This window comes from Takifugu rubripes, chromosome 4 (assembly GCF_901000725.2).
Source record: "Takifugu rubripes chromosome 4, fTakRub1.2, whole genome shotgun sequence".
Lineage (NCBI taxonomy): Eukaryota > Metazoa > Chordata > Actinopteri > Tetraodontiformes > Tetraodontidae > Takifugu > Takifugu rubripes.
In genome coordinates, this window is record NC_042288.1 from 15154380 (window position 1) to 15173692 (window position 19313).

The window sequence follows — 19313 nt, forward strand, 5'->3', positions numbered from 1 at the left end:
TGCAAAGTCACCGAGTGCATGACGAAAAAGCAACACCCGATACAGACTTTCGGGGGGGATTTTTGTGGGATACAAATCACTGACACCAGCATGGTTATTAAAACTACAAAAATGTAGCTCCATAATTCAACTCACTTTCTAATAAGACAGTGAATTAGATTTTTGGTGCTAAAGCCTCTTTCTCATCTATGAAATACATGGTCATTCATATAATAATACAGCCAGTCATTGGTTTCCAAACATTTAAATCAATCAGTCTTTATTTATATAGAATCTGTTACAATCAAAATGATCTCTAGGCACTTAACAGAATCCCAGCGCCTGCAAGCAAGGTGTGGTACGTCAAACTTTTTATTCTGTCTTTACTCTGCTTGTGTGATTGCTGTCCCCGTCATAATAACTTGCACCTGTGTCTTTTTCTTCTCAAAGCTGTGCCCAATTCCAACCTTTGTTCTTAACACACAGATTTGGACACCTCTGTTTGTGCTGGCAATCTATTTATTGAAACCTTACTTACACTAAACAAAGTTGAAATTTTAGTCCTGTGTGAGTTTGCTTTGAGGGTCCAGTTGGGTCTGAATCTGATAACTTCTGATTTTGTCAGTTCATTCTTTTTTTTACTGGCTTGTTATATGGCCTTCATATTGTTCTCAAATACATACTTGCAACCTCAGTTTCCATAATTCTGTTTGCTGTATTATCAGTGTCATTATTAGTAGAATATTGTAGCTTTGATGACAATAACTTTTACAAATTCCCTCAACAGCCTCCTTCAAAAATAACCCTGTGTACCTTTATGTTTCCTGATATGTCTGCTGGGGTTCGAACACTCACAATCTTGGCATGATCCGATTAGTTGCTGCACCCTTTGAAGGCTGCATTTAAAGATTTTTTCTTTTTCTTTTTTAATATGACGACACAAGGTTCAGAACTGGTGATTTGTGGCTCACATTAAAACCAAGGTCAGATTATCTGACCAAAAATCACATCATGTACAGAAATATTTAAATCATAATATTAAGAATACATTTCAGTTCATATGAAATACTGTAAAGTCCATAATTCTGGCAGAAAGACATCCAATAACGTTTCATAGAGCTGGACGGAATGAGCTATTTATCTTCAGCCTGGTGGTTACTGCTCCAGAGTTTAAAACAAACAGTTGATTATTGATGTTCAAGGTTTCAAGGTTAAACAAATCCAGGGCCTGTACTATGGATTCCAGTATGGTCCAATACCAGAGCCACGTACAGTGTCCCACCTACTGTCCTCATTAGTGGAACATCCCACAGCTGAAGGGACTGTGGGGGGGGGCTGAAGGGACATCTCAGCTGGTGGGTACCAGAGATGAAGAGATGTTCTCTGACAACATATGCAGCAGAAAGTTTTAAGTGCATTCTAATATTCATAGAACCAAAACCCAGGTAGAACTCAGCATTTTGCAGACTCGAGTGTGGTCAAACAATTCAAATGCAAAACAAAAAAAACCAGCTTCTCGCTGCTCGGACTTAGAAACTCCCACTAAAGGTCTCACTTTGCAGACGATCTTCCTTAAAACATCCTACACCATGACAGAGATCCGTGTAGCTCTATCTCGCCAGGCTTTGAATTTTCACCCATGCAGCTGGAGAACAGACATGACGTAATAAGTTAACAACAAATAAAAGGCAACAATGCATTTGAAAGTATGCACAATGACCCCAGACATACACACCTGAGCTATTCTAACTAGATATTCTAAAAGACAAGTCAAAGAGCAACGTTAACTACTAAGGACTACGATAACAACCTGCATGCAGTGACATTTCAGTGTGGAACCTACTGCATGCAGACGTGCTGGGTGAAGTTTGACGCCAGTCATCACCCAGTATCAGGGCAGCCTTTCTCTAATGGGGTCAAACACTCCTCGTCATCTTGGCATTTTGGATCCTCAAAATCAACACTATATAAAACACATACAATAACAAATCCAATCTAAAGAAAATAAGTAACGCATCAAGAATTCATTGACATTACAGTGCAGGATAAAAACTACCACAGTGACAGTGGCTTTCAAAAAGAAAAAAATAAATAAAACCCCAACCAACTACAAATTTCCATACAGAATTATATTGCAATACATTTATTAAAAGTATAGGTTTTAAACACAGACTGATGACTTACACGGCACTTTCAAATTCATCTGCGCTGATTGTGTCCTCATCCGTATTGACTGGTGTTAGACTGAAAAGAGTGTAAAAATAGCCTTAAATAATGCCACTGCCACAGTGGCATTATTTAAGGCTATTATTTATTGGGATCTCAGTGCTGGAAAAGCCAAGACAATGTTTGACAAAACACTCCCCCTCTCAAACAATACATTCACTCCTGCTCTTGGTGGAGCAAAAGGTCAGCTGAAAGGTAGCCTAAATGTCAATATAATGTCAGTGGTCACAACATTAAGACGTAATAGGACGACAAACACCTGATATGTGTTTATCTTTTGCAGTGAACATACAATGCATGAACCCACATGATGGATGCTCGAATAACTGACTACAGAGCTGCTGTAGCAGCTCCACACGGTGCCATTTCAGCTCACCATTGTGGTGAAAACAGCAGAAAGGTAACACCACCTACCCATCGAGCAGAAACAAAGCGAGCTCTGCATCCGTCTTCATGCCTTTCAGCTGACGGAGGTCTCTCCAGCGCTCAAAGGCGACACCGATGTATATACGTGTCTTTGATCTGGCACTTTCATACACCCTCTTCTTCACGCTCAAGTCCTTTCTCCGTTTTCTCCTTTTAGGAAATTTTCTAAAATCTTTATGTTTCGCAGTTTTCCTCATTTCTTTCTCCTTGCCCATCTTAAAAACTGTTAGGGGGAATTACAGGCTCAATGGCCTGAAAAAACAACACGATTAGATTTGAGACACTTTGCTTAACTTTTGCAAATTAAGCAAATCTCTGCATTAAAAAGAAAACATTCAATGAGAACAGCTTTTCACGGCTCTTACGTATTAGTTGTGCAAGTTGTGGTCTGTGCCAGTTTAAATTCCGCATGCATGCATGTCAACAATCTTTAGACTACGAAGTTGCTGTTTCACAAGGCGCGTTTTGATGACGGACGAAAAACAAACAAAATACTTGGGGGAAAAAAGGACACAATTGTAGACAGTAATCTCTCAGTTTCAACTAAAACACACACCAGACGCTTCGGCCAATTGTTTACATAAATAACGTCGCTTGCGTTCGCCAGAGAAACCCGCATTGGTCGCATGTTTTTGACGTCATCATTTGACATTGGCATGGGACTGGAAAGACGGGTAACGTCAACATTAGCAAGTTCTATATTTTAATCTTGAATCTTGAATTTTTTCAGCCTCGTAGACTTTTTGCTAATTTTACTGCACTCTATCATAAATATGCGCGCACCCTGTGCTTGTGAAAATTAACATTTGTCAGCAGAATGTCTTTTATTCTTATTAGCCCTCATGAGTTAGCCCCGCTAACCATTAATGCTGTCTGTTTCAAGGGTAAAAATGGCTTTCGCTCAGTTATCAAGATCTCTCTCAAGAACCCTCGGAGACACCCCGTCCCTTATTCTGAAGAGACAGTTTAGGTAAGAAATGTACATGTCATGGTGAATAAATAATTTGCTGCCCTGGTTATTATGGATGCTGTCTGTGTGATTTGATAAACCAACAAAAATGCAACACTAATCAAAACTCCTGTAAAACCTCTCAGAAGTCAGCACTTGTACAGCGCTGTATTTTCACAAAGTATTAATTTTAAAAATTTCTTATAAGCTAAAGATGAATAATTTTCCTTCTCTTGTTTTCAGTGTTTCTGTCGTGAGATCAGCCATTCAAAAAATGACAAGAGTGCGTGTAGTGGACAACAGCTCTCTTGGAAATACACCATACCACCGCGCACCAAGAGTGATCCATGTGTACACCAAGAATGGCATTGGAAAAGTAGGAGACAAGGTGCTGCTTGCCATCAAGGGACAGAAGAAGAAGGCACTGATCGTTGGACACAAAATGCCTGGACAACCCATGAATCCACGCTTTGATTCAAACAATGTTGTTCTGATAGAAGAAAACGGGAACCCCACAGGAACCAGAATAAGGGTCCCTGTGCCCACTCAGCTCCGAAACTTGGAAGGCGATTACTCAAAAGTTCTTGCAATTGCAAGCTCATTTGTATAGCATTGTTCAACATTGTGTTTTGTCCATATTTCCAGGTTTATCAGTATACATTAAATTGGGCCCACGTCCAGTTTTTGTGTAAAATAAATATTCTATTGTTGCTTATTGTATGTAACAGCTCAACAAGCCGGTCAACCTATTTGACATTTGAGCAAGGCCTTCATGTGTTTACAGTAATCCAAACGCAGACTCCTGGTTTATGTTATAGTAAATGCACCCAAAATGTGGGTCAAACTGACAGGGCCAACATGGGAGGAGGAAAGCCTTTATTGTAGGCACAACATACATTCAGAACACAACTATATTTATATTAGCTGCAATAACCATGGTGCTGTGTGTAAGGCATTCAGTATTGTGTGATCCCTGCAAATGTCACTTCAGGAGACTGTTAAACAGGATCTCATGAAGCTGATAGGACATGACCGATGGCTCCCTTAAGGTAGAATCGGAGTGCAAAGTAAAAACACGTAACGGGCCTATATTTCGACGGCAGTTAAACCAAAGACCAATTTGACATAAGAAGCCAGACTATAATATCAAATTTAAAAAGTTGGTGAGGCTGTACTATCTACAGACATCTCTATAAAACGCAAGTGATCCTTAACGTATAAAATGAACATCAGGTAATCGTCTCGTCTGCCAAGTCAAAGTCTCACGACCCAGGAAAAGACGCATTACGTTACAAATTGAATGACTTCCTGAATTTAGCTAAATTATACCAAACTCATCCCTTAACATGATTAAAGGTAACACACAGCTATTGGGGTTTTACTTAACACTGGACATCGTAAAATTATTTGGCAATCTGACCACAAGACTTACACTTTACAGACACCCGCTTTTCAATATTGGTTAGAGCCAGAATTTCTGTCATGCGGGGACTCATGCGGCTTCAAGAGATGGCAAACGTTTGCACACTAACTGCTTCATACTGCCGGTTTGCATATCAGATAGGACTTGGCGGTACTGTCTCCTATTACACAGTGCTTTTGCTATGTGAGGAACGTTGAGGTGTTAAAAACAATCAAACCAGCCACGTCTGAGAGGTCTACAAGGCGAATGATAGTGACAGTCTGCTGGCACGCGTTCTCAGGGAATCCCTCTTCAACCACACATTGTCACGTAAAGCCACTGCGGGAATAAAGATTAGGTCAAAAGAACATACTAAAACATCCATTTTCTTAAAGAAAACAGAAAAAACCCTTACCTCTGTGATATTAATCTCAGCCACTCCTGAACCCTCTTTATCAAGCTGCTGGAAATGCCCTGTTGAGAGGATTTTTCCCATGAACCGTCGTCTGAGTTATTACTGAAAGCTCTTCAAAGATCAAACATGCAGAAGAAAGTGACACATTTTCAAACTCACTAAACATGGCCTCCAGCTTGACCAAGCAGCAGATGAAGTTGTCAAAGTTTATCATGTCGTTCTCTGCGTACCGAGCTACCAGAATCTGGTTCAGTTTGTTGTTCAGCTTAAAGCCTGAACAGAAGAAAAGGTAATAAAGTGTTACTGTTATCAGTGTTTATATTCAATTGCTTTCCTGAAATGAGCGTTACCTGCTGCCTCCACAGCCAGACGCATCTCGTATGAGCTCATCGCCCCTGATTTGTCCAGGTCAAACTGTCTAAAAATGACCTGAAACGCCCAGACAGAAATGTGACGGATAGAAATACAAAGAAAATACTACTGACAGATCTTAGCAACAGTTTTTAGTCTTTATACCAGCCATTTTCGGATCTTATTCCAGAGGATTTGAAACTCGACCAGTCCCAGATGGGCAGTGCCATCTTTCTGGTAAACAATTAGATAAGGAACAAAACCACATCTACAGAATGTTACGTAATTCTGTTGACCACATAAAGCTGCTATTATCTGCTAATAGTGGAAAACCCAAAAGGATACATCCATGAGATTGACCATGGTTCTGCAAGACACTGTACTGAAGCCATCAGTCTTCAGATCTTTATCTGAAAAAGCAAAAAACACACATCCGAACTGGTTTATATACTGTAAATCTTACACTCCCTTCTAATACAAATGTAATGTAAATATGGAAAACTCACGCCGGGTCACAACTCTGTTTAGAATGGTCTTTAGTTCGTGAACTGAAATCTCCATGTCCTAGAAAAGAGCATTATGGTTAATATTATTAATATTAATCTGGGTGGATGAAGCATTTTGGGAATGTTTTACATAAATATTACAAATTGCAGTAGCTTATCGAGCGCATGTGAAAAAGAAAAACAGACAGATTTTACCTCCCCTGCCAGCTGAGCAAACATGGACTTAAAGGAGTCGTCGATGTCTTCTTCACTTATTTCATCCTGCAGGGAAACAGAGATAAACTGGTTTATACTGGGAATCTTGCTGAAGCTGTATCCATCCATTTAAATTCCCCAACAGTGTTTGAGTGATACTCACTTCATCTCCTAAATCAGCAGAGATCTGATCGTCCATTTCTCTGCCACACACAAGAAACCAGAGGGAGATTTAACATTGTTGCACTTTGCACGCAAAGAAGCGGCGCTGGAACCACAAAAAGGACACGTACTCTGTCTCGGACTGTTTCTCCGTGAAGACCCTGAGGACAAAGTCGGCCTCTTTGTGGGGCTCAAAGGTGGAGGGGACGATCAGGTACTCTCCGGGGGGCAGGCGGAGACGTGTGCTCACCTCTCGCAGGTTGATGAACGTTTCCGAGCGTGCACATGACGAGTGATTCAAAAAGAAGTTCTTCTTCAAGTGGACATTTTGGCAGCCTTTGAACTGAGGGTGGCAGAAGAAGCATTTGCATATTTCAATAAATTATTACCCTGAATCACATCCTTTTTTAAAACTCTTATTACTAATATTAGTGTTAGTAAAATATATCCAGTATATCCTTTTTCAATATGGAGGTATGATCATCGGTCATTGGTGTTAATAGATGTTGTATTTACCTCCTCTGGAATCTGTAAAAAAAAAACACAAAGGAAACTAATGAGAATGGGTTCAATTGTGAACTGAAACAGCGAAGGATTCGGTTATTCTTCGCTTCCGTTCTTACTTCGTACACGGCGAAGCCGATGGTGTGCATGTCCTGACCCTGACGCCGATATCTGCGGCGGTCCTTCTGCATGAGAGCCACTAAGAAAGTGCACGCCACCTCGTCATCCTCCGGATCGTCATCCTCTTCCAGGAGCGTGATCTTAAATTGGGGGTTAATCCAAAATGTGTCTGTGCAGATATCAAGTTTGTGTTAGCCTGTTGGACCTCCTTGCTCTTTAACGCAGCATCAGAACGGGTAGTCACGTGCACTCAAGGCAGGTTAATGGTCAGGACTTACTGGGATGGTTCCTGCAGCCTCCTGCCGTGCTCCCCCTCCTCCACATGCCGGAGTAGGTCATTGTGTTCCAATGGCTGAGGGCGTCCTCACTCAGGGCGTCAGGAGTCAAATTACAGATTTCTATGCGAGAAAATTGCTTCTTGAACTCATTGAAGGACATCCTGGAAAACAAAAAGAAGGCCGGACAATAGAATCATAACATAAAGTAATACTTTCGTTCTTTGTTGTCTAAGCAACAGCAGCACATGCTTTTACTCATATTATAATCTGGCCGACTGCTTCCCACCAATTAATCTGGAAGAGGAAGTGCAGATTATCTGTCTGCAAAATGCTGTGGATTTCTGAGAGTAGAAGTACTTTATCAGTCTCCTTAAACAAAACCAGCACATATACTGTGTCCTGCTACAGGCTTATAAACTGCAATACTATGGGTTTTTAACAGATTCTCCTATTTATGAGACTACATTATAAAAAGGTTAACTGGTGAAATGACCCATTGCTGTTCTGGGCTTTTAATATTAGCTAAACCTTTATTGTTCCCACAGCAGGGAAATTTGCAGTCTTACAGCAGCCAAAGACATGGAAAGCACAGCTGGGCACAGCTTTGAACTGGACGCTGACTAAAAACCCAGACAACAAAGCTGCACTGCAGTTTCAACTATGATCACGCGTTCTGCTGCTTCAGTGACGCTACTATGCACCCGATCGTCTGAGCAGCTCCTGCTTCCAGTCGATAATGGTCCATTAAGCCAGTGTTGGTCAGTAAAAGACTTGAAGGCTGCTCTAATGCATCCTCATTTTCCAGCCCTCAATGACAGAACAGTTTTTTGAGAGGCTGCGTAACAACAGACTTTAGATGAGTCTAAGGAAAATAGCATCTCCATTAGTACATTTTCACAACAAGCTACTCTCTATGGTGCCACTTTACTACTACCAATAATGTGTAGGAATGAGCAGTGGGGGCTAAAACGAGCCTTCCGGAACTCGATCATCCTCATTTATTTTCAGAAATGAATAAATATATTAATGAATACATCCTCAGGTTAGAACTATGCCAAAGGAGATCTTACCAAAATTCTCCATCTTCCATTTTTAGATGCAAATCTTCCCTTTCAGAAGGATCGATCTCATTCCACTCAGAGGAGCTTCACACAATAAAGACAAGATTACGTGACTGAATAACGTGAATGGATCATGGGGGTTTTATTGTTTCCTGTTGATTGTAGAACTTATTCTTTATTTCTTCACTCACTTGTCACTCCAGGCCCCGGTCCACTCCACCTGGCCCCAGGGGTTACGTACACGGATCAGGCGCTCCATTCTGCCCCGGAAGTTAACCTACATCCCACACAGTCACAGGCAAACTAGAACCATTAGCGTTAATTATTGATACGTGAGCAAATGAGGTAACAGATCAACAGACCTCCTTCAGGCCAGTGACTGAGTAGGCGTGGCCCTTTACAAGCTTCTTGAAAGTAACAGCCTCCATATCAAAGGCACTTGTGATCTGTTTTGATATAAAAATGGAATGCTGAGTCATCAGGGAAATTAAATAAAAGTGGTTTGGTATTTTTCCCACTTGTATACACGTATAGGATTTCTCAGTGACGCAGCTTTAATCGGCTTCTTGGCAGCATTCCTGCGCTTACATCGATGGAGCAGCCCAGCAGAGAGCCCCTGTCCAGGGCTTTGCTAATAATTTTGGGCAGATCTCTGGGGGCGCTGCGCAGCTCGTACATCTCGGAGACGCCGCCCGTGAAGTCCTCGAACCCTTCCGTGGTGCTTCCTCCAGACAGGGCCTCGTACGACCCGTTCAGCCTGACACGGACACATAAACTGCATCAACAGCAGGGCTCCAGAACCTGACTTTAAACATCCTTTGGAATGATTCATCAACTAGGAAAACAGCAATCAGCCCTACTTGGCGTAAGCTTTCTCCAGAAGTGCACTCCAGAATTCATTCCCCTCAGCCGAGTGGACGAACATCACCTCGCCGTCTTTGACAGGTAGTCTGTCGTCGATGACAACGTCCACCCATTCGCCAAACTGCCAGAACTGCAAGAACAAAACCGGGTTAGGGTTAGGGTTAGGGACCCTTTATTCATGTCTGATGTGATTTAATAACAACTGGTTTAGTACTAAATAAATAAAAGATGACCGTTTTAAAGTACCTGAAAGTGGAAGATGCCAGCATAGTCATCCTGGAAGGACTGTCCATGCGGGACAACCCGGTGCAGAAGCCTTTCATTCAGGGTGAGAGACGCGATGGCCGCTAAGAGCCAGCAGTCACCTGCCAAGGGTGGGGGGGGGGGGGGGGGGGGGGGGGGATCAGATGAACTGTCTTTTAGAAGATTGCTGCATTGCAGAAGAGAAGAATCAAAGACGTACCCAGGGCTCCCTGACATATGTCTGTTCTTGTGGCTCCGCCCACAATAAACTGAGGATCATCTGTCAATTCCTGCAACAGGCAACAGCAACAATTCAACACATTTACCGATCTACAAGATTCCATCCCTTCATACTCCTGTCTGTGATTTAATAATCGGAACACGTGTCATTAGAGAGAGAGGACCGATGACGCCGTCTTTAAATGCTCGTACTTAGACGGGACTGAGGAACATCAGAACACTGGTTCTGTTGTTAATAGATTCGGCACCGCTCTTAAATGTCTACTTAATGATGCTGTACTAATATATAACGAATCACCGGATCGGTAGACACGAGCTGTAAATCCAGAAGAACAGACGACTTAATTAGGAGTAAAAAGGTGAACTCAGTGTATCCGTATCTATCTACACCAATGACACATCGTTACCCCCGTGGGTAAATAATTGCTCTACTCCTATAGGCGACGGGACATAATCTCATCGTAATAAACCATCATGTCCCTCTGAGGTTCTCTCACCGTGGGCCTCTGCCACTCCACCCCCTGGGTCTTTGAGGAGTGCGGGGCCAGCTCCTTAAAGCCCAGGGATGGAGGTTCGGCAGGGAAACAGGGGTCTTCGAACAGGCACCCTGACTCCACACACTGCTGCTTCAGTGCCTCGTAGTCCTGGTTCCAGAACGGCACCGCACGATCGTTGGAGCCCATGCCCTCCGCTCGCAGCCTGTTGGCATATATGCTTGCAGAGATCCCTCCAACTGGATACATGCTGGACAGAGATAGAAATACAGAGGGGGGGGGGGGGTTATGCACACTGCCGGCTATAAATAGACAAAAGTTATTCAGTGGCACAGTCTTGTCGACAGAAATCAGGTGTGGCAGCATGAGGAGGAAAACCCAATTGAACTTAATTTTGGCAGATGTTGATGGCGTTAATGAAAAATGAAAGGTTATTGGAGGATTTGATGTCAGGCCCGGGATGGTTTTTCACATTTTGATTTTATCGGTACGTGGGACGAGAGGAGCAGAGCAGCTGCTGGAGATTTGGGGACCTTAATCTAAGACTGTTGCCACTTAACAAACACAGCAAACAGCAGCAAAAGTTCAGAATACCTGGTCACTTTAGGCAGGCTGAAAGGGAGGAAAATACAAGAGAGATATATTTAGTCAATATTTGTTAATAAATGGCAAAATAATTCGCATTCTGTGGCAGGGAAGCTAAAGCGGCAATTTTTTTTTAACTTAGCGGGGGGGGGGGTTTCACCTCCTTGAATGTTCTTGCTTTTTCTGTCTTTAGGGTAAACAAAAGGGCTTCACAAGGAAATCAGCTGTGCCAACATGATGAATGAAGGCTTTGACGGCTGTGCCAAGCCTCTGTCAGAGAGCTGGAACCCCCCGAATGATGGGATCACAGCGAGGAATCATAATGATGTGTTTAATAAACCAGCAATGGATGAAGACTGAGGTGGGACATAATAATTATTAACTTGCTGCTGATTTAATAAGCAAAACCTTTGTGTTGCTGTGTGAAAGACGCTGTAGTCTGAAGTCAAGGACTTTGTTTGTATGGGCTGAACCCCCCACAACGGACCCAGAGGCCCCACATGCCTGCAGCCTGCAGGAATGCCCCTCTGCTTTGTGACACTTCTAAAGTGAAGCCACTGCTGACTATTGATCGGAAGCAGTTTTCTGCTTTTCCACAGAGGAACAACAGCGCTGGTCTCAGCATTTTCACGCCAATGTGTTGAACTTCAACCTCGACAATGACCACAATGCGTTGCCACTGAAGCTGGAAGGAGTCTCCTCGCACGCATTCACCATGGAAGAGGAGGAAAAAAGCAACATCTGAGACATGTGATTAAGTCAGCACCTGTTCAGACACGGGCCTGTTATTTTATTACCCTGCCCACCAATGCATGCGGGACAAAAGCAGATCCATTACCGCACAAACGCAAAGCCGACCCGAACTTGATTCCGAGTGTGATCCACATCAGTGGGCCTTACTTCTCCCACATCGCACTGGCTATTAAATTAAACGTGCCGGCTGGTGGCCTTGAACAATATAAAAGCCAACGCAGAACCGTTAATCTGATAATCCGACTGCTTGACTGCGATAAACGGAATTAAATAAATAACGAAACGAATGCGCTTACCACGGCTTAAACTACCAATCTCCGTTTCTTTCCGATGATGAACGTTAATCGAGTGAAATCTGTCCAGTTCAGTGGTCGTCGGAGCGCAGATTCTCTACCCCGCCTGGCGTGTGTGTGTGTGCGTGCGTGTGCGTGCGCTGCAGGCAGAGACCCGCCCCTGCAGAAGGAGGGCCCAGTGACCAACTGCAGGAACACCCTGCGTCACCAGGGGGCGCCAAAGCGACGGTGCACAAGTTCCGGCTTTTTACCAGCAGAAATGATCTCTGGCAGAATTCAGCCATAGTAACAATAACAATTAATGCAGTGGAAAGATAAAATACCCACAAAACACAATAAATAACAAGGTGACTTAAGAATTTGCATGATGGAAAGGTCGAATATTGTCGATTGTGTGGGAATTATAGTTCATGTTGTAACCAGCTGTCAGTATCATTTATGAAAGGTGTGTTCTACATAAATAACGAGTTCTCACAAAGACCATGTCGGTCATTATAAGACTTGCCAATATAAGTTAATCATCAGCTCATTCTGCAAATAATTGTCAACAAAGTAACTAGAGATTGATATTAAGATAATGATGATAATGATTAAGTTTAATGCTGAAAAGAAATATTGTGGCAAATTCTTTTTTAAAGTAAATGTTAGTTCTGTCCTGCTTTGGATGAACCATTCTTTAAATCAAACACATAAAGCACACATATCAAGATGGAATTAGAGTGGTAAACTGTACAGACATAATTTAGTTGGTTTTCAAATTAATTCATTCATTATTTTATTTGTAGGAACACCATGTTGGAGACAAAATATTAAAGTAAACAGATTTTTCAGGGTTTAAACCAGAAGACACATCATTAAATATAAAAGCAGCTTCACACAGGGCGGACGGGCGGCTGCCTTCAGACTAGCGCAGCTTTAACTTACACAATGACAGGTGATGCATATGTCTGGTCAAAAGTACAGAAACAACGACTCAGGAATAATTCCATGTAATTGCAGTATTAATGCCCCTGTCTATCAACAATATTGAGCAATTTAGAGACATAAATCACAACAAGACTGTTAAGAACACTACTGTAGATTTTTGCTGAACTTCTTAAGCTACATAGTGTTAAAGCTGTTTAACCCTTTTTTATAAAATAAAACTTGGATCATTACCATTAGGCAAACCTTTTTAGCAATAAAGAAAAACCAGAAACTGATTTCATGTCTTCACATCCACAGCTGTCTGACACAGCTGGCTTCGCTGTGGAAGACGTCACAACTGCAAGGATATTCTAAATATAAAAACATGCATGGAAATTAGAAAAGAGACCCAGAAAAGAACAGTTTGAGGCTAGCATGAAGCCCGTTTTAATGAGATCCTCTCATGCATCCGTTTTCAGATAACTTAAACAGGGGAGGATTCCCAACTATTCATGGTCGTTGTGCGTATCTCTATTTGCCTCTCTCAAGGACACACGCACGCACACATGCACACACACACCCACACACACACAAAATGAGGCAATGGTTATTCGGCTCTTCAGGCGGATCCTTGTTTGTACTTCATCTGTGGTTTCAGGCATCTCATTGCACATTTGCTTAGGGTTGCTCACCCCACCTGTCCATAGCCCCTCCCAGTTGCCAGGGCTTCCACCTGTATAAGTGAGGTCGGCACAAACCCACATCTGGTTCGTGTTGCATCAGGCTGAGTTCAGACATTCATACATTAGTATTTGGACACTTCTCAGGCGAGGATGACATCCAGGGCAGATCGACTGGCTCACCAGCAGCAGAAGGAGGGAGGCGTCGGCACCAACAAGCGCGCGGTGAAGTTCTCGGGCCAGGATTATGAGACTCTGTGGAAAGAGTGTCTCCGGAGTGGACGCTTGTTTGAGGACGACTGCTTTCCAGCTGGGAGCAAATCGCTGGGGTATGAGGAACTGGGACCGTACTCTTTCAAGACCAGAGAGGTCGTCTGGAAAAGGCCAAAGGTAAAAATACGCAAAATCCATTCCCAATCTGAAATGGTCTAAAACAAAGAACTGTGGGGAGGAAATGTGTCTCTCACAGGGATGAAACATCTCACAATCATGCAAATATTCTCTGTTGTTTGCTGCTTTTAAAGGAGCTGTGCCCTGACCCAAAGTTCATTGATGGGGGAGCGACGAGGACAGACATTTGTCAGGGGGCTCTGGGTAAGACGAACGTACTGGTGGTGGGTTGGACACTGGGACGGTGTGTTTTTCCTGCGCCCAGGTGGTGCGCGATGTCTGCACTGGTGTGTGAACCACATATTGCTCAGTCTAAGGGTGCGCTTGTGCTCCTACCACGCAGGTGACTGCTGGCTTCTGGCTGCCATAGCCTCTCTGACTCTGGACCAGCGGATCCTGGCCCGTGTGGTGCCCCCCGATCAGACTTTTACTGAAGATTACGCCGGAATATTTCACTTCCAGGTCAAGCAAAGTCCTTTTTCACTTGGCCACTGAGTATTTTTGCAGATTTGATTTATTTATATTGTTGGATCGCGATACCTTTCAAGTGTAGCTGCCGATCCGCGTGTTCTTTGAATGAAGACTTCGAGAAGAAAAGTACCAATTTCAAAATGTATTCAACAATAGAACCAATTCCAGATACAAATATTACAGAGCTCCGGGCCAGTTCATAACCCTAGCAACAACAGAGTCAATTGCCAGGGCACGAAGTCTGACAACCTAACTATCCCTTGGCCCAGTCTTTTATAGTAACACACATGCAAATTCACAATGTTCATGCAATCCAATCCAGATCCCCTGCTGGGATGGCCTCGTCCTCTTCCTCCAGTCCCATTTGGTGTTGGTAGAGTTCTTCTTTTCCATTGTTTTCCCAGGTAGCCAGATCCCATTCTTTATGCAAATGTGATCATCAACCCCCTGATGTCCTGTATACAATGAGTGTTTGACACCTCCTGCCTGACTGGCTCCTGAGATAACAATAGAACAAACAACAATCCTGCAAATGGAATGTCTCTGCTCTTTATTACATTTACCAATGAGTCTACCTTGCCTAACTTCTAAGAGAAGACAGAAACATATGGTGAAACACATAACAAGATAAAGACAATTCTCAACAATATATAAAAAAAAGAACTTTCCTCGAAAATGCTTCATTTACTGCATCACAACAACTTTACATTCCTTTTTGAACTCCCCTCTTATTAAAACAAGTCAATATCCTAGTTTAACAGGTCATGCTATTACAGTTGGTGTATTTCTACCCATTCATAGGAGCATTTTCTTGCTAAAACACTTCCTGTTTTATTGAATTGAATTCATTTTGTAAGCTTTGTCATTTTAAGTGACACGCAATGTCGAGTTTACGGTGCTTCCCCCCCCCCCCCCCGGCTCAGTTCTGGCAGTTTGGTGAGTGGGTGGAAGTCGTGGTGGACGACCGTTTACCCACCAAAGACGGGAAGCTGCTGTTCGTCCACTCAGCCCAAGGTTCTGAGTTTTGGAGCGCTCTGCTGGAGAAGGCTTACGCCAAGTAAGAAGAGTTCATCTTTTGGTTCATTAACAGTGCGGATGCAGAGTGAAACGCATCACCACGACGACCATCCCCATCTTTTCCTGGCAGGGTGAACGGTTGCTACGAGGCTCTGGCAGGAGGCAACACCATCGAGGGATTTGAGGATTTCACCGGAGGCATTGCAGAAGCGTACGCTCTAGATAAAGCTCCAGACAACCTCTTCCAAATCATACAGCGAGCGCTGAGCTTGGGCTCGCTCATGGGTTGCTCCATTGACGTAAGACTTCTTTGCATACTGATTTGCACGCCGGTCGTGCACGGGCGCTAGCAGGAGGACAAATGTCCAGTGTGATGCTTGCAGATCACCAGTGCCTATGAGACGGAAGAAGTGACAGCTCTCAAACTGGTCAAAGGACACGCCTACTCTGTCACCGGTGCAGAAGAGGTGCGCGACTGAGCTTAACCGAGACAGATGACTTTCAGTCTGAAAAGATCAAAGCCAACCGCCCACGGTTGTCTTTCAGGTTAGTTGTCGAGGCAAGCAGGTTCGGCTGATCCGCGTCAGGAACCCTTGGGGTCAGGTAGAGTGGACCGGAGCGTGGAGTGATGGGTAAATAATCACTGCGCCTAGCAACCACCATCCTCCTGTCATCCCTTTTTTTTTTTTAACACCTAAAGCTATTTTGCATCCAAAAATAAACCCAGATCGAGGGAGTGGAACGATGTCAGCAGAGATGAAAAAGCAAAACTGAACCACGTGGCTGAAGATGGAGAGTTCTGGTAACTCCATTAACCTTTAACCTTTCACTTACACTCCAGGATGTGCTTTCATCCCAGTGTGTTCCTCTGTTCAGGATGTCCTATTCAGACTTCATCAGGCAGTTCACCAAGCTGGAGATCTGTAACTTGACCCCAGACACACTGGAGAGTGATGACGTGGGCCACTGGAACCAGTACCAGTACGAGGGGATGTGGAGGGTGGGATCCACCGCTGGAGGCTGCCTCAATCATGCAGGTAACTGAGGCATTTTGATCACCTGTCCAGGTAACGTTCTGCAGCAGCAGCAGCTGTCAGCTCGCTCCTTTCTCCTTTCAGCCACATTCACGTCCAACCCTCAGTTCATGGTGCGTCTGGAGGACGTGGACGACGACCCCGTGGACGGGGAGGACGGATGCACTTTTCTGCTGGGGCTGATGCAAAAGGATGGGCGACGATACAAGAGGCTGGACCGCAACCTGGAGACCATTGGCTTTGCTATTTATAAGGTGTCTCTAAATCACGTGACATTTCATCAAAAGTCAAACTTGGATATTTGTTTAACGTACGTGATGCTGGCAAATTTAAAAATAAAAAAATTGTCCATTTCCTGTTTGCAGGTGCCGGAACAGGTATGAGAATCAAGAGTGTTGCTGTCGTTTAATGTGTGAAAGAATCCAGTGAATTTGGACTTAAACATTTGAGCCACTTCCTGCTCATCTCAAGCTCAAAGGCCGCAGCAACGTTCACCTGGGTCCGGATATCCTGCTGCGACAGCGAGCTGTGGCCATGAGTAGCGCCTTCATCAACACCCGGGAGGTGTGTGACCGCTTCAAACTTCCGCCCGGGGAGTACGCCGTGATTCCCTCGACCTTCCAGCCTCACAAGAACGGCAGCTTCATCCTCAGGGTGTTCTCTGAAAAACAGGCCAAAACCAGGTACCTGATAGAGCAGCCATGCACAGAATGTCAGGACGAGGCGTCGTGATTAACGTGCCCCCCAACAGAGCGTGCTCAAGTTGTGTGTTTCCTTCTTTAGCCCACTGGAGGAAGACGTTGACGCTCAAATCGAGGAGGTATGAATTGCTCAAGTCAGTATTCAGATATTCCAACGTTCCTGCAATTTCAGAAGCCATTGTTCATATCCTCTCTCTCTCTCTCTCTCTTTCTCTCTCTCTCTCTCTCTTTCTCTCTCTCTCTCTCTCTCACACACACACACACACACAGAAGCTGATTTGTGAGAGTGATATCGATCCAAATTTCAAAAGAACCTTCCAGCATATTGCTGGAAACGTGAGTGATGAAACAAGAATCAGCAGCAAAACCTGGAAACTGTAAATCAAATGTAAATGTCCACATTCTCCGAACAGGACATGGAGGTATCGGTCTTTGAATTAGTCCAAATTCTGAACAACGTCGTCTCGAAGAGTGAGTAGCGGAGCAGAGTTACGGTTTAACGTGAGCATTTTTAACCACTTCAAACACATTTCAGGATGTGACATCAAGACAGATGGCTTCAGCCTGGAAACAGGCCACCTCATCATCAGTCTGCTGGATGTATCCTCTTCAGTGTGAACTGCCTTTAAAATAAACATGCATTTCTTTTTGAATAAACCTCAACACGTTCCAGAAAGACGAGAGTGGAAAGTTGGGCCTGATGGAGTTCCACTTACTTTGGAATAAAATCCAGAACTACTTGGTGAGTGGTAAATGAGTGTGGACGCAAGTATCACTCAGCCTGGTCCTAATTGTTGCTGACGTGGGGTCACGCAGGAGATCTTCAAGAGTCACGACAAGGACAACTCAGGAACGATGAGCTCCCACGAGATGAGAGGCGCTGCCCACCAAGCAGGTGAAGAAGGAGAAGTGGGGATGGTGGAATGAAGCTCTGATAGGGTTTTACACTCAGCATGTAACAGCATCTACGATTGTAGAAAAGATAAGTGCATTAACGCTGCCTCTCTAAAATGGATCAAAGCAAAAGTCTTCAATTATTCATGTAAACGGAATAACACGAGAGAGTTGTAATCGTCACAGTCGTGTAAAAAATCTAGTTTAATTAAAACGAGGAATTCACAAAAACCCTCCAGTAGATGTCAAAACCAAAATCTCAAAAACAACCATTTCTTTACTAGATGAGTGCTAAATTATATTTTTTAGATATTATATTTGGATCTATATAACGTGTTGTGCAGACAGCAAGTGCCGGGCTTACAAAACTGGAAGGACTTGTTTCATTCATGTATACTTTACAACAGGAGTCTGGGCGGAGGACGTGTAACATGACTCTCCCATCATTATCCTGCCTCAAAAAGCAAAGATAACAAAAATGATCTGGCTGTGTTTCAAACCCGCTCTTCTCCAGGTTTCCATGTCAACAGCGCGGTGCTACAGACCATCGTCAGCCGCCATGCTGACGCCCAGTACGCCATAGACTTTGACAGTTTCGTGGGCTGTCTCATTAAACTGGAGATGCTGTTCAGTAAGTGTTGACACGCACACATCAGTATCGGTTCGGCGTGTGTGGTCCAATCTGAGCTTCTTCAACAACATCTCTACCTCCCTGCCCAGAAATGTTCAAGTCTCTGGAAAAAGATGGCTCGGGAACAATCAAACTGGATTTGCAACAGGTGTGCGAAGGAACAAAGGCCATTGCTAGTCCAGTTAGCATGTTTTGCTAACACCAACCCTGTTCTTGTCTTTTAGTGGCTGTGTCTGGCAATCTACTAACTCCGGAGAGCAGATAAACGCTCATAAAAATGCTAATGATGAAAAACAGATGGGAGGTTTCTGTCAAACAATTTTAAAAAAAGAATAATAAAGATTCAGATTCAAGAATTCCTTTATTTGTCCCACAACAGAGAAATTTATGGCGCAACAGCAGCAAAAATACACAGAGGAAAAGACATCCAGCAATGCAAGGATAGAAATAGAACAAAAAGTAATAATAAATATATAATACAAAAAATGAAATAAGAATAGAATATATATATATATAAATATAAATATATATATATATATATAT

The 19313-nt window shown here is 43.4% G+C and overlaps 3 protein-coding genes and 1 long non-coding RNA gene across 6 annotated transcripts; 2 read left to right on the forward strand and 2 right to left on the reverse strand.

Moving 5' to 3' along the window:
* Nucleotides 1-232: 232 nt before the first annotated feature.
* On the reverse strand, nucleotides 233-3138 carry LOC105416387 (uncharacterized). The gene is made up of 5 exons (XR_964527.2): nucleotides 2997-3138; nucleotides 2620-2883; nucleotides 2164-2223; nucleotides 1823-1942; nucleotides 233-1624 (listed from the first exon to the last, which is right to left on the reverse strand). It is a non-coding gene; the product is annotated as an uncharacterized lncRNA (long non-coding RNA).
* A 29-nt stretch (nucleotides 3139-3167) lies between these two features.
* mrpl14 (mitochondrial ribosomal protein L14) lies at nucleotides 3168-4278 on the forward strand. 2 transcript variants are annotated; one of them, XM_029835130.1, is made up of 3 exons: nucleotides 3168-3305; nucleotides 3515-3601; nucleotides 3824-4278. In XM_029835130.1, exons 2-3 carry the CDS (start codon nucleotides 3522-3524, stop codon nucleotides 4188-4190), a joined length of 447 nt encoding a protein of 148 aa, XP_029690990.1. In that variant the 5' UTR covers nucleotides 3168-3305; nucleotides 3515-3521; the 3' UTR covers nucleotides 4191-4278. The 2 variants fall into 2 exon arrangements, with proteins under 2 accessions (XP_029690990.1, XP_029690991.1); XM_029835131.1 differs by having other exon boundaries at nucleotides 3213-3320.
* Nucleotides 4279-4438: 160 nt separating this feature from the next.
* capn1a (calpain 1, (mu/I) large subunit a) lies at nucleotides 4439-12203 on the reverse strand. 2 transcript variants are annotated; one of them, XM_029835129.1, is made up of 23 exons: nucleotides 12050-12187; nucleotides 11010-11027; nucleotides 10419-10665; nucleotides 9902-9971; nucleotides 9685-9803; nucleotides 9435-9568; nucleotides 9163-9331; nucleotides 8937-9020; nucleotides 8766-8851; nucleotides 8584-8658; nucleotides 7514-7674; nucleotides 7235-7404; nucleotides 7128-7139; nucleotides 6743-6954; nucleotides 6613-6652; nucleotides 6450-6515; nucleotides 6255-6312; nucleotides 6094-6158; nucleotides 5914-5982; nucleotides 5748-5826; nucleotides 5557-5670; nucleotides 5398-5456; nucleotides 4439-5321 (listed from the first exon to the last, which is right to left on the reverse strand). In XM_029835129.1, the coding sequence occupies exons 3-23, from the start codon at nucleotides 10662-10664 to the stop codon at nucleotides 5295-5297; spliced, it is 2115 nt and encodes a 704-aa protein (XP_029690989.1). In that variant the 5' UTR covers nucleotide 10665; nucleotides 11010-11027; nucleotides 12050-12187; the 3' UTR covers nucleotides 4439-5294. The 2 variants fall into 2 exon arrangements, with proteins under 2 accessions (XP_029690989.1, XP_003964156.2); XM_003964107.3 differs by lacking the exon at nucleotides 11010-11027 and having other exon boundaries at nucleotides 12050-12203.
* A 1506-nt stretch (nucleotides 12204-13709) lies between these two features.
* On the forward strand, nucleotides 13710-19123 carry LOC101064754 (calpain-2 catalytic subunit-like). The gene is made up of 21 exons (XM_011603482.2): nucleotides 13710-14022; nucleotides 14157-14226; nucleotides 14366-14484; nucleotides 15417-15550; nucleotides 15641-15809; nucleotides 15894-15977; nucleotides 16057-16142; nucleotides 16238-16312; nucleotides 16387-16547; nucleotides 16629-16798; nucleotides 16910-16921; nucleotides 17016-17227; nucleotides 17328-17364; nucleotides 17516-17581; nucleotides 17659-17716; nucleotides 17781-17845; nucleotides 17919-17987; nucleotides 18062-18140; nucleotides 18654-18770; nucleotides 18860-18918; nucleotides 18995-19123. Exons 1-21 carry the CDS (start codon nucleotides 13786-13788, stop codon nucleotides 19016-19018), a joined length of 2103 nt encoding a protein of 700 aa, XP_011601784.2. The 5' UTR covers nucleotides 13710-13785; the 3' UTR covers nucleotides 19019-19123.
* Nucleotides 19124-19313: the final 190 nt, after the last annotated feature.